The 15,377-nt window shown below is 39.0% G+C and overlaps 1 protein-coding gene across 1 annotated transcript in view; it reads right to left on the bottom strand.

Annotated features, from left to right (window-relative positions):
• LOC117391076 (glutamate receptor ionotropic, NMDA 3B-like) overlaps nt 1-15,377 on the bottom strand; it is a 262,458-nt gene that overhangs the window by 64,679 nt on the left and 182,402 nt on the right. The window contains exon 5 of the mRNA XM_033988892.2: nt 12,794-13,030. Coding sequence (XP_033844783.1) covers nt 12,794-13,030 — 237 coding nt within the window. The remainder of the gene's footprint in view (nt 1-12,793; nt 13,031-15,377) is intronic.

Below are 15,377 nucleotides of genomic sequence, written 5' to 3'. Positions count from 1 at the left end.
TAGAAGCTACACACTATCAGCCCATCTCTGCCATGAAATTACCCGCCTCAGGAAAAGACTCCACCTGAACACCAGCGATCATTTATTTATTCTCGCAATTAAAATCCACTTAACAGAAGAAAGAGATGAGTTTCTAGTGTTTTAAAGACTCGCCATTAATGAGGCATTAATTATACAAACAAGGTTGTAACCTGTTATTAGCAAAGTTTGTAGTCTAATGCAGTATAATTACCTCACTGAGAAGAAAAACACTTACTTCAATAACGTTATTAGGCGGAGTTTGCTTACAGGGTTGGGAGGATTTTGACTTCTGACTTCTGACAGTTTTCAGGAGTGCGTCATTTAACATCGAGTTTAATCTTCACAGCTTCATTTTAGACGCTTGGATTAGTATTTATCTGCACGGCCTGGTCAAAAAAAAAGTCGCCACCTGGGTTTAACTAAGTAAATACTTAAATTGGGGTTGTTGCAGTTGTTCCGCTCGAGGTTCAGCAACAGTCTGTGCTCAAAGAATCATCAAGAACATCAAGTTTAATCTTCACAACTTCATTTTAGACACTTGGATTAGTATTTATTGACACTGCCTGGCCAAAAAAAAAGTCACCACCTGGATTTAACTAAGCAAATATGTTGTCGTTGCTGCAGTTGGTTCGGTCTAGGTTCAGCAGAATGAGGTCAGCTGACACCTGAATATACTGAATGACCAGGTTATTCCATCAGTGGATTTTTTTCTTCCCTGATGACACGGGCATATTTCAAGATGACAATGCCAGGATTCATCAGGCTCAAATTGTGACAGAGTGGATCAGGAGCATGAGACGTCATTTTCACACATGGATTGTCCACCACAGAGTCCAGACCTTAACCCCATTGAGAATCTTTGGGATGTGCTGGAGAAGCTTTGTGCAGTGTCAGACTCGACCATCATCAATGCAACATCTTGGTGGAAAATTAATGCAACACTGGATGGAAATAAATCTTGTGACGCTGCAGAAGCAAAATTGAAACAATGCCACGGCGAATTAGTGACGTAATCAAAGCTAAAGGCAGAACAACCAAATATTAGTGTGTGTGACCTTATTTTCTGGTGGCGACGTTTTTTTGGCCTGGCAGTGTATCTATCGTCCTGAGACCTGGCGTCACATTTATGGACAACACATTTTGGGTTGTCTAAGCCACAAAGGAAATTTTTAGAAGAAAAAGAACAGCAACAATGCAAAAATGTTCAATTTAGAATATTTTTAAGAGTTTAGAATTTTCTGAATTTTTTTATTTATTTATTTAATTTATTTTTTATTTTTTGTAAAGGCACATGTCTCCTGCTCCTGTCTGCAGCTCTTCACACGAGACACATTGTTCCAAGAGGCACAATTGTTGTATCTCATTTTGTTTTTACATTCAGGACAAATACCTGTGTAAACCCTCAGTCGTCCAGGTCTGATCCATAACAAAAGACAAAGTTTAAATCTGTCAACTGGACACTGAAAACTGGACTTACAACAATTTGTCCAGTTGACAGATTTTAACTTCATCTTTTGCTATGATTCAGGACGAATGTTGCTGTGTTCAGGGTCTTAATAAATAGTTTTTGCAAATCATTATTGAAACGCTTTATCAAAATAATTAAAATGTCCACATATGAGGACATTCGTTTTACATCACTTTTCTCAAAAACTACATAATGTAAAAAGATAATTCTTTGTTTTTACACTCATCAGGTCCCAATCAGCCTAAATAACAACGAGAAATTAATAAAGCCATGAAAGAGCTCCGGTTTTAGGAGTTTAAATGTACTTCACACAAGATGACAGCTAAGACTAAAAGAATGAACAGGACACCCATGAAAAAGAGAGTCCAAGTGGGTCTCTCTGTATAAAAAAGATAAATAACTCAAAATAAATACATATAAGCCCCGCCCCTTCACTTGTCATAGGGCTGTGCCGGATTTTTTACGGCCTTAAAAATGTGAAAAACAGAACTAGTTCATTTTACAGCTTGCAGTGATCCAAAGTTATTCCTCACTTTCCTTCTGCATTCTGAGCGTCCTAATTCATAGCTTTTATTGGGCTTTTCACAACTCTCTGAGACCAGACATTTGTCTTTTTTACGAGTGTAGTGAGAGTTGAATTGTGGGTTTTGGCAAGTGAAATGGTCACTCTACAAAGAGCAATCTGCAGAGGTGACCTTCTTTGTACTGAGTTTATTTATCATCCATACGTATATTAAGCTAAATGCACTAGTACATGCAGCTCTAGTCAGTATCTGTGTGTTTTTCCAGTGCTTGTTTTAGTCTAAACTGTAACGGTGCAACCTGGCATTTGTTAAATTGAATTGCAAATAATATTGTGGTGAGCGAGTGTGACCAATGAAAACATTAGCTCGGCTCGATGGGCAATGCTGCACATAATAACAATTACTCCTGGTGTTTCTAAATAGAGTTTCATCACAACAGATTACAGTACAGATTGTGAAATGATGCGCAGTTGGAGGTTCGTACAGAGATACCACAGTTTATTACACAGTTTAGTGAATATAAAAGTGCCTCTCAAACTTTTAACAACAAAGAAAAAATCTGCTTTTCGAGTACCACCAGATTTAATCATACCAAGTATATGACAGCGCTATGCTAGGTCTAATCTGGGACTAAACCAGGTCTAAAACAGGACTATTCAAGGTCTAATCTGGGACTAAACCAGGTCTAAAACAGGACTATTCCAGGTCTAATCTGGGACCAAACCAGGTCTAAAACAGGACTATTCAAGGTCTAATCTGGGACTAAACCAGGTCTATAACAGGACTATTCAAGGTCTAATCTAGGACTAAACCAGGTCTAATCTGGGACTAAACCAGGTCTATAACAGGACTATTCCAGGTCTAAACTAGGACTAGGACTTTATAATAAACTACTATTATTACTATATCCTACAACTACCTACTTCTACTACTACTACCACTACTGCATTACCCTTATTACAAGTAATATATGAAGCCTATGCTATAATATATACTTTAATTAATGACAAAATAGCCTTGAAAAAAAACTTGTACTACCTCTACTACATTCAATAAATAATGCTTTCTACTACTATTACTACTATATCCTACAACTACCTGCTTCTACACTATTACTACTACTTCTACCACTACTACTACTACTACCGCCAACTCCTTTCTTTCTACCAACCACAACAAATTCACTTTCTGCCCTTATTAAGCCGTGCCAGTCGTTCACGTATTACTTCATATATTACTTCACCTATTACTTCAAATACTGTTTACTCTGGTCTATAACACTCTTCTTAAATATTGCCGCTGTAGCCAAAAGTTCTCCCAAAGTTTACCTTGAAACAACTCTTTGACAGAGCTGTTTAATAAGACCTGCGAGCACAAAGGTGACTCTAGCGAATTAAGTCTTTAGGCTTTAGGAGTCCAACCGCGCCGCAAAATAAACAAGAGCCGACTTCCACCGCTGACCCGCGCCTTCGAGAGCAGCGAGCGACACTTAGCCAGGTCACCGATCCGCTAATACCCGCAATCTGTTAATTGACACGCCGCCAGTACTATAGGGATCAAATATACGACCTCTTTATTACACTGTGGTCTACCTAATCAGCTGGCCCGCGTCTGCCCCGAGCCATTTCGCCGATTTAACTTTTCGTGCGAGCGCAGAAGGCGGACGGGACGTGTGGACTCGCTTATGAACATCGTGATGAGGATAGATTACAAGCGATGTTTCAATACTCGTCAAGAAAAGTTGTTTAGGAGCATAAGCACATGACAGGTTTCATTACTGTTGTGCTTTAGGTGCACCGCGCGACTCAACCGGGGCTGTTCTTTTTTAAAACGCGCTGACACTGCAGAAGCGCACTTAATTTCAAAGGTACTTATGTGAAATCTATCCCAGCCAAGCCGAGGTATGTTTTTCATTTTGTGGACTCGTACACCATGCACCACTGAACCAGACGTAATGGACTTGTTTATTTATGGAGGTTAGCTCGTCAACAATGAAAATGTGACTTTTGCCGAAGCGGGTGTCGTTAAATTAGTGAACGTGATTTGGGATTTTGAGGAAATGGGGTGAGATATTGAAACGTGGTCACATTTTTTTGGATTTTTATATAACACTTTTCCACTTACAAGTCACTCAAAGCCATTCACACACAAAAATAAAAAAAAGGAAAAAAAACAAACAAAAACAAAACAAATAAAATAAAAACAAATAAAATAAAATAAAAACAAATAAAAAAATAAAATAAAATAAAAGTTCTGATGCAGCTGTTGTATACATTTTCTACCTCTAAGTATTTTATTATATTTTATTTTATTTTTAAGCATATCTTTTTAAACTTTGTGTATGCCCTTATTTGTATATATTCAGTGTGTTTTTATGTTGCACTTTATCACCAAAGAAAGTTCCTAGTTTGTGAGCTGATTCTGATTCTGATTCTGATTCATACACCATTGTACGCAGACACTGGGGGTGATGGGGGGTTAAGTGTCTTGCCCAAGGACACAACAACAGCATTCATCTATGGGCCAGTAGATTGGACCTCTCAACCAATGATGTTTATGTCGAGAGAGGGATTCAAACTGCCAACCTTGGGATCCGTGGACACTAACACTCATGCAGTAAGTTATTTAGTAGTAGTAAGTATTTTATTTGGTCATTACATTCAAAGCATTCAAACATTATTCAACTTGTATAAGGTTGTACATAACATTTCATGACCGAAAGAGTTTAGGCTGGAGTAAAAATGACTTTGTAATGCCTAACCCTATTTATTAACGCACAAGAATTCCAAGAAAAGCAGCATCAGTTCTGCAACAAATGACTCAAAATGTAAAGAAAAGAAAAACTACAAACCACAGCAGTTCACATGAATCATTCCTGCGTCCTGTAATTTTCAAAAAGTAATGTTTTATACTATACCTCTTTTTAAATGCTTCTATTGTGTAGGAGCTTTTTAATTTATCATCAAAGTTATTGTGTGGAACAACACTAATCCCTCAAACACAAATACAGTGTTTTTTACTGGTTCTAGTCTTACTTTTTTGGAATATACCTGTTTGTTTAAGATGATATCGACTTAATTTGTTCGAATAATGTGTGTAAACAAGAGGAGCTTATGATTATCTGCCTTAAACATCATTACGGCTGTGCTCAAATCAACAAGATCAAACAATTTTACTAGTTTAATTTAAGGAAATGTTATTATTTTAAAGTTGCATGATGTAACTTTTCTGGTGCTTGTTTCCTTGAAGACTTGTTCCACAGTATGCCATTAAATAATAATAATACATTTTATTTCTATAGCTCTTTTCAAGACACTCAAAACAACTAATCTTCTCCATGCAGACAAGGAAGTGACGTCACAAGGTCAAATTACAGGTCAGATCTGTGGACTGGCGACCCTGCTCCAGTACTTGTTTCTGTGCACACTTGACTGGCCCACCTCAGGAACATCAGAGGAACCAAAACGTATGAATAAAAGTGAACCAAGAGTGAGACAGTGCGCGTTTTTTTTTCTTTTTTCTTTCAAACCCTGTTCCAGTAACCGACCAGCAAGTCCATCAGCAGAAATTTGGGGGACTGGGGGCACGAAGCCTCACATGGGCCCCTCTCTCTAATATTAATTAAAAGTCAGAGAGTTCAGTTCGGGGCCCCTTAGACCCTGGGCCCCCCCCGAACAACAGACCCCTTTGTCCTACCCCTGTTTACGCCCCTGCTGACCAATAACAACGCATGTTTTTCAAGATAATTTTGAACGATAAAAACACCTGTACTGAAATAGATGTGTTTAATGGCATACTGTGTAACATTTCAGGCAGAGCAATGACATCCCCAGTGGAAAAGTTGTACGGTCCACTTTTAAATATTAGTTTCTTATGTGCTGTCGTAGAGAAATGATACACTTAGTAGTAATAATAGGTTCACTGACAGTAGTATTCCGTTAATTAGGTCTAGATATAAATAAAGTTATTCATGTAATGTTGATTCCTCTTGTTTTCTTGATGTATAAGTAACAGAACAACCTACTTCTTTATGTATTAGGGTTTTTTTTCTTCTATTGATTACACTGTACTTTGCCGTGTAATATCCAAAAGGCGAATTCACAAATGTTTCACCTGATCGTTTCTATTATTGAAGAACTCCCCGCAACGAAAATCAACAATTTAACAACATTTCAGCTGGTCCCATTTGATCCGTATTAAAACCTATTGCAGTACAGAATGTTGTGATGTTGTGGCGTCAACTAAAACCCAGCGGTAGGTCCATCTTCTTTCGTCTCACAGTTCTGTCACTTGCCTCATCTGGTGTCTGCCAAAACGCCCTCATCACCCTCCTCTCTCCCTTCATCCCCCTCTTCTCTCCTCCATCTGCCCACCGCCATCATCTCAGCCACTTTTCACTTTGTACTTATTACCCTTTCACCCCATCTGTCCCTTTCCCTGCAGCTTCCCCTCGTCCTCCTCTTTGAATCCTGGGTGCAGATGCGCCCACTCACCTCTCGTGCCCCGCTATTGGTTGGCTTGTCTTTAAATGCTTCCTTTCATCCTAGTTTCTCCTCTTTCTCCTTCTTTCTCCATTCGGGGATCTAACCCTCGATCACCCGGGACCTTCATCCATCCACACCGGTCCACCTCGAGTTGCTCATCCTCTGCTGGGACACTTAGCCTTTGCCCGTCCCCCCCTGTACACACATGCTCCGCCGTGCACCTGTCTAATGCATCACGGGCAGACTCCATAACCTCGCTTCAATCCGTCTTTCTGATCCAGGCTCTCTCTTTCACTGGGAGCATTGACAGAGTTGGGCAAATTGATTTCACATTTGTGCAGGTTATTAAAGCAAAAGAAGAGAGTTACTTTGCAAAAATAAGTACGTTTACAGTAATTAAAAGGTCCATATTATGCTTTTTTCTGATGTTATAATGTTGTTTCTCATGAAAAACAGACCTGGAGTTGTGTTTTGTTTCATTTACACAAGTTTAACACAAAAACCTGCATATTTAGCGTGAGTTTTTCTCTCAAACACAAAACGCTTTGCTCTACCTTGTGATGTCATCTAGTGAAACAGGAAGTGCTCCACTGTGTTTTTTAACTCCACACACCTTCACTAGAATCATTTCAATAATTTAAGCCCTGGAATTGGTCATCTCTACTGAACAAAAGTTAAAAAGGTAACTGTTAATGTGAAAACTACCACTTCATGACATCACAAAGTGGAATGGAGCATTTTGAGCTTTGCAGATGTGGACAGATGTAATAAAGGGTTAGTGAATGAAACTGTGTGAAGGAGAGGTTTGGCAGGTCTTTCCTTCCTGCTGCTGTCAGACTGTACAATGAACACTGTTAACACTGAACATGTGTCATTCATCCACACCTATGTGCAATACTTAAGTCACGTTACGAAGATGTTATATTAGAGTCTATTTTTAGTTTATTTTTAAGTATATTTTTTAAATTATTTTAAACAATTTATCTATTATCTTGTTTTATTGCATGTACCATTTTCCTTCTGTTCTTTAACTGTGCGGTGCAATACTGGAATTTCCCCACTGTGGGACTAATAAAGGCATATCTTATCTTATCTTATCTTAAAAACACAACTCCAGGTCTGTTTTTGAGGCACTATAACATGGCTTTAAGTTCACAAGAGTCAATTTTTCCGTAATATAAGACCTTTAAAATATCCCATCCCCCCTTGATAAAATCCCAAAATGATGTTCACTGACAAAATCTGTAGAAGATGGTAACAAAACAGATATTTATTTGCAAATTCAAGTAGAACAGGGTATTTTTACAAGACTTATTTACTATTTTTAGCAAGTTTACAAGTCATATTTCCAACGCTGCAGCAGAACCATCAACCAACTCAGCTACTCCCTTTCCTCTTGACCATCACCAGTGTCTAAACAGCTTAAACAGTAGAGATATTGTCCAAAATAAACCCTTTCTCCATCACACTCCAGCTTTTGTCTCTGTGTAAATGTGAAAATTCAATAAACGTTTTTTTTCCCCCTCTTGCCCGACACGCGATGGAATTAAGATTAGCATTAAACCACGTTCTCCACAAAATACAGAGCTTCTTATAAAATGTTCATTGTCACCAAACATTCTGGTGCTCCAATATATGGCTGTTCAATTAATTATATTTTAATCAAGGTCAAGACTTTGTTATTTCTAATCACCAGTGATTCTTTTAATGGAGAGATCCCCGACCGATCCTCTGTCAGTGAAAGAATGTGGATTGGAGGAGAGTTCAGACTTTGGAGCAACAAATATACCATATTTTCTGGACTATAAGTCACACTTTTTTTCATAGTTTGGCTGAGGGTACGATTTATACCCAGATCTGATTAATACAGTATGTGAAGTATATGGCTTTTTCTTCATTATTATGCATTTTTTGGCTGGTGCGACTTATACTCCAGTGCGACTTGTACTCTGGAAAATACAGTACAGTCGTCCCTCGCTATATTGCAGTTCACCCTTCGTGGTCTCGCTGTATCGCAGATTTTACAGCCAGGGTTTTACAGCCTTAGAAGATATATAATACCGTATTTTCCGCACTATAAGGCGCAACTAAAAGCCTTTAATTTTCTCAAAAACCCACAGTGCGCCTTATAATCCGGTGCGCCTTATATATGAATCAATATTGGTCAATTATGACACCAGTAGTCAGGAGGCGTCTCCGAAGTAATAGTGGTAATAACCCTTTAAGGACTGAGCACACTATGGGCCAGTATAGCTCACCTAGACCTAGACTTTTATTCTTTTTTAGCCATAAAAATCATGTTAAATGAAGTATCAGCATTTGCTGCATTTTTTCCACACAACTACTTCTATTTTACGCATCCATCCGTATTTTTTCTTTTACGCGTCGAATAAATGACTGGGAAAATCCCCGCAGCCCCGCGCTCTCATTCGTCACCTTCAGGACAACAGAGGCAGATTACCGTAATGACGGTAAAATATTTAGATAGCCCCATGTCTCCGCTTTGAGACGCCGTTTGAATTTACATGAGAGCACGACTGGGCGCGGAGTTACGCTGCTGGAAAGTCCGCAACCGCGAGTCTAACGGTGACGATAGGATCCGACGCTATAGGGATAACGGGGAGACAGCGCCGGGCGACATACGCCACAATCTGCCAATGGATTGCGGATGCCTGGGCTGATATATCAGTCTCAACTGTGGTCCGAGTTTCACGGAGGGAGGAAACGTCACTGAACTGTTAAGACAACAGCAGCGACATGGATAATGGCGATTTTGACGAGACGGAATCGGGCACTTTGAATGAGCTCGACCAACTGTTCAACTCAGACACTGAAGAGGAAGAACTCGATGGATTCGTGAATGAGGAATGAACTGAAAAAGTGAGTTTTACGTGTTTCTTTCACGTGTTTACAACTAAACAAGGCTGGGAGATATTGTGAATATGGACATTAACGTTTGAACAACGTTGAGTTATTGTTATTACGTTGCACTATTTCGAGAGTTACTATATTGTGAATGCATTAACTTGTTTTGTGAGTTTGACTGACTTATCTGACATTCCCTTCAGCGCAGCTCCATCTCGTGGATGCGTAACACAACCCTAGCTACTACAGTAGTTTATATTCTATGCGCCTTATAATGTGGTGCGCCCTATATATGAAATTTGTTTTAAAATAGGCCATTCATTGAAGGTGCGCCTTATATTCCGATGCGCCTTATAGTGCGGAAAATACGGTAATCGTAAAAAATAAAGATGACTACTTCGTGGATTTCACCTATTACGGGTTATTTTTGGAACGTAACCCCCGTGATAAACAAGAGACCACTGTATACCGTATTTTCCGGACTATAAGTTGCACTTTTTTTCATAGTTTGAGGGGTGTGACTGATACTCAGATGCAATTAAAATGTGAAATATATGTCTTTTTTCTTCATTATTATGCATGTTTTGGCTGGTGTGACTTATATTCCGGAAAATACAGTACCAACTTTTCATGTTAAATGCAACTTAATCCACATTTACCCATTTATGTTTTTAAAAATAAGCCTGAAAGACCATCATCCATATGGCGCTGCACTACATTCCACCGCTCTTTAAAGTTTAAGCCTTCCCCTCTCCTCCATCAGTGGACACGGCCTCAGCCCATCCCTCATAGTCCAATTATCACCGTCCCGGCAGAGGAGGACGAGGAGTGTGCAGGTCGTGCTGCTGAAGGGGACACGGTGGGACACTCGGAGACCACTTTAGAGACTGTGCTCAAACACCTGTCTGTATGAGTCTGGCACCTGCTCTATTGGAAGAGCAGGTGAGACTTGGCGCTTGTTTTTACCCTCAAAGGGAGCTGAGACCCACCAAGAGGTCTCCATCGAACACGGACGGCTCCTAGTACTGCATTAAAGGTGCTATGGTCTCCACGGATATGTTATAGCTTTTCCTGGAATGTTCCACGAGATGGGATTAAACGCATCTATCTCTGTGAACGCAAGCAGGTCGTACCTCTAGGCCAAATTAGGTTAGATCTGTGGAGAAGCGAGGCAGGTCACAACAATCTCAGCACTGAATAAATGCAAGATAGATGCGTTTAATGTCAAAGTGTGGAGCATTCCAACAATATTCCAATAACATCTCCCTGGAAACAAGCAAAAAATGTAGAATATCTTTACTTAAATCAACTGCACATTCGAATATGGAGATGTACGTGTTAGTCTTCCAATCTTTTATTTTAATAGATCCTTTTTACGGACCAAAGTTTAGTTTGTTTCGACTGCTATCTAGCGCTATTTAGTGTTATCTATTTATATGTTTATAAATCAATGTTTATTTCGTGCAGTTGTTAAATCATTTTGGTTTAAAAGCATGATGATTGTAATGTAAAAATGTGGAAAAAATAGTCACTGTTAATGAAAACTACATAGAAATAATGGTTTGTCATGCTCAATAATTCATATAAACTGAATTTTGTTTTTTTTTTTTTCCTGTGTTTTTGGCAACAGTTTTCACTCCATGTCGTGGTCAAGGAGTCAACATTAAACCTCATCTCTTTATTGTGAATGGAGTTTAGCACCGTGTTTATTCTACGGTTGTTGCACCTGGATGAGAACACTAGACATCGACTAAAACACGACTGTGATACTAAAAGTTTTTGTTAAATCACTATGTGTGCAAAGCTAATATGAAAAACACCTGTTGTAATCATCAAAACAGTGAATCAAATGAATCAAATGTCAAATGTTCTGCATAAACTAATTTCTTTCCTCTAAACAAGCCACACAAATGTAGTGCTGTAGCAGAATAATTTTGTAAAATATACAAAAAAATATATCGATACGGCAGTGCACTATAACGATACTGTATCATCACATTCAACAATACAATATATTGATATTTCGATATTTTTGTGAGAGAGTAAGGACATTAAACCAGGACAAGGAGGCTTTTTTTACCAGTTTTTACCACCGGTTGAAAGAAAAACCTGTTACATCACAACAACATCTCGCGACTGATCTGAGTTAGACCGCTACCTGCTAAAACCGGCGAGAAAACAAACTAAACTTCGATCTGAAAAAAGAATCTATTAAAACACAGATAGACGTATATGCTGTTTGCTATTTGCACCATTACTTAATTGCTAATTATTTGAAAAGATGAAGTAGGATCATAAATAGCCGTCCTATACGAGCTCGCGGTTCCATTTGCTTTGATTATCCATTAGCATAGAGCCTTTCAGTGGAAGTAAACAATGTGGCTTTATGTGAAAGAATGGAGCTATAAGCAAATCACATTCAGCTTTAGATGCAAATAATGTATCACTAACTCTCGAGAGGAAAAATAAACATAATCAAGTTTGCATTGACAAATCGAAAGAAATGTACGCCCGAGTACGCTTTGAACATAGTAAGTACACACCAACTTTGATGTACCGTAATTTGAAATGATGTTAATGCTTATAACAGAACAACATTCCCTTCATTTGAAAAGTTGCACTGTGTAACTTTTCTGGAAGGGTCCGTCACCTGCTCGTTTCCATGGAAATGTTACAGCATCACCTGGAAAATATAACTTTAATAACTTTTAAATTTGCATCTAGGGAGGTGTTCTGGGCATGTCCCACCGGGAGGAGGCCCCGGGGAAGACCCAGGACACGCTGGAGGGACTATGTCTCTCGGCTGGCCTGGGAACACCTTGGGATCCCACCGGAGGAGCTGGAGGACGTGTCTGGGGTGAGGGAAGTCTGGGAGTCCCTGCTTAGACTGAAGCCCCTGCAACCCGACCCCGAATAAGCAGAAGAAAATGGATGGATTTGGATCTATGGGTATTTCTGATGCTCAACGCACACTTATTGAGAGCAGGGTCGCCTCTCCACAGATCTAGCTTGCCTGATGGCATCGTCTGCTTACCTGATACGTTTAATGCCATACTTTGGAACATTCCAGTCAAACCATAGCATCTCATTCATTCATTTCGTTTCATTTTCATTGTATTTATTTATTTTGAGCGCATGGATCAAGCACTTTTTACGCACATTTCACGAATTTGTTCTTATTTAAGCTCGAAAAAGGAAAGAAGCGGGAAGAAAGTAACAAGCTGGTGGCACAACGTCTACGAGAAAAGCTACACAGTGCGCCTTTAGTATAAATTATCATTAATGCAGCAAACCAGACTCTTAAAGCGCCTTCAAAGCCGCAGCGCTTTTGCATTCGCTTCAACCTTGTCCTCGTCTATCTACAAACACACACGCGGCGCACTGCTGTAGTGTATAGTGCTGATTAATTACACTTGAAAGTGCTGGTTTACCTTGGTGGCCACGGTCCGCCCAAACAGTATGGCGTAGCAGAGGTTGAGGGCGGAGGAGTAGGAGAAGACGCGCAGCCTGTTCCTTCCGTGGGGAGTCATGCCAAACGGGCTGTTCCACTCGTACAGGGTGAGGAAGAGCGCGGTGAGGTGCAGCGTGACGAAGATGCCCACCCACATAGACCAGTGCAGCGGCCACATGAAAGCACCTATGGGAGCCGCCGTGTCCTTACTCCGCACCTAAAAAAACAAAACAACAACAAAAACAGCTGTGAGGGCAAGATGGCTGGCTCTGTGGGTTAAATAAGACACGTTTCGGTCCATGGTCTTGTCTTTGTAAACTGGGGATTTAGCTTTGAAATGATATGCTGGTGTCTGAGGATATTATGCGCCGCAATCTGTCTCTCGCAGAGGGAAGTATTAACTACTCAAAATAACCACAGTGTTTTTGAGCGCTCAGGGCAGAGATGGCTTATACAAATATTTGAGCACTCAGTAAAATGGATTAACAATAGAATAGTACTAGTCAATAAAGTAACAGTAGCAGACAGTGATGTATTATGGCGCATTGATGAGCAGTTTTGGCAATTGACTGGCAAAAAAAAAGTCGCTACCTGGATTTAACTAAGAAAATACAGGTAGGTACGAGCCTCCTATTGGATAATTACTGCATCTGCGATTATCTTTAAGCTGCAACAAGTTATTTAACCCCAACTGGTGCGATGAGTTGCTTCTTAACCACGTGGAAAGACACATCTCGTAGTTGTGGAAAAGATGTTTGTCTGTTTGAGACGGGTCAAATCATTGGTGTCAAGCAGAGAAAACATCTACAGAGATTGCAGAAACTACTAAAATTGGGTTAAAAACTGTCCAACGCGTTATTAAAAATTGGAAGGATAGTGGGGATCCATTGCGCGGCGATAAGACTCGACCATCGTCAATGCAATATTTTGGTGAAAAATGAATGCAACACTGGATGGAAATAAATCTTAATAATCAAAGGTAAAGGTGGTCCAACCAAATATTAGAGTGTCTGACCTTTTTATTGGTGGCGACTTATTTTTTTGGCCAATTAGTGTATGACTAAACCTGGAACTAAGCTTGGAGTAAATCAGGATCAAGTCTACATCAGGACTAAACAGGGTAAGTGCGACTAGATTTATGTTATTTCTTCATCAAAATCCTCAGAATTTGTTTGTGCTTAAATCTTCCTAAAACGTCTCACTCTTGAGCTCTCAAAAAGCTTATTCACACTGCATGATGTCATTAGGTGGTCAGACAAAGCTCCTCTGTGTTTTTAAAGTTAGTCTTTCAACTAGGGCTGGGTATCATTAAGAAGCTGCCGATACGATACATACCTCGATACAGTGCACTGTCGATTCGATACAAAACGATTTGATATATTTGAAATTGATTCGATACAATTCAGAAAAAATAAAGGCTTTTGGGACACTTGATCAACCCGATTTTCACAAAAAATAAACATTATTGTTATTATTATTTTTTTTTATAATTTATCTTTCATTTATTGAAGATGAACATAACATAAAGTGCATTTTGTTTTGTGCAATTTACCAACTACAAAAACACATCAGACAGTTACATCGGCCAGTGTTATTCATGCACATGTTTTACGAGCTCCACGTTTACATGTAACGGAGACGAGCAGTTTAACGACTCTGAACAACCTCAACATATCGACTAAAACAACTGTGATACTAAAAGTTAAAATGAAATAAACATATTTTAATTATCAAAACAGTGAATTAAATGTCAAATGAGTTTCTTTCCTCTAAACAAGCCGCACAAATGACAGAATAATTATATATACAAAAAAAAAACACCAAAAAAACCACTGTTGACAATATATCGATACAGCAGCCCACGATATCGATACTGTATCATTAAATGAAACGATACGATATGTTGTTATTTCGATATTTTTGCACACACTCTACTTCCAACAGACTCTAAGGTGCAGGTTTATTTGTGGCACTATCATATTTACAACGCATTATATTTTGAAACTTAACAAATTAAAACCATCTATGATTTAAAGGCGCACTATGAAACTTCCTGGCCATCTCTTTGTCATGGAGATGTTATTTGCATCCCTAGAATGTTCTTCCACAGTTGAGCCCTAAAAATATCTTATTAAAAGCCTAAAAATATAAAATAATCAACCAATTTAATCATTTTAATTGATTAATTAAAAGAAGATTACCCGAGTTTTTGTATATGTCGATTATTTCAGTTTGTGGTGTTGTTTTAATGTTTTATGCTTCAAAATTAGCATTAGCATTAGCATTGAGACACAAACACGTCTTTTATCCGCTGCAGTTTTCACCTCATGCATTTAAGTGTTTAACATGTTTGAGACGTGCACTGTCAAGTCACTGTCCGCCGTTTTATCTTTAAATATTGATTAATTTTAGTGCAACTCTGCAAAAACCTCATAGAGCCACGATTGGACAGGAAGTAGTGACGCTAACAGTGAGGTTGCTAGGCTCTGGTGTGCACAGAGCTAATTAAAGGCGCGTTTATTGCAACAACAAAAAAAACACTACGTTGTTGCATCAAATGCTTG

This window comes from Periophthalmus magnuspinnatus, chromosome 22 (assembly GCF_009829125.3).
Source record: "Periophthalmus magnuspinnatus isolate fPerMag1 chromosome 22, fPerMag1.2.pri, whole genome shotgun sequence".
NCBI classification, from domain to species: domain Eukaryota; kingdom Metazoa; phylum Chordata; class Actinopteri; order Gobiiformes; family Gobiidae; genus Periophthalmus; species Periophthalmus magnuspinnatus.
Note: the sequence above shows the minus strand (reverse complement) of the source record. Positions and strands in the feature narration are given on the sequence as shown.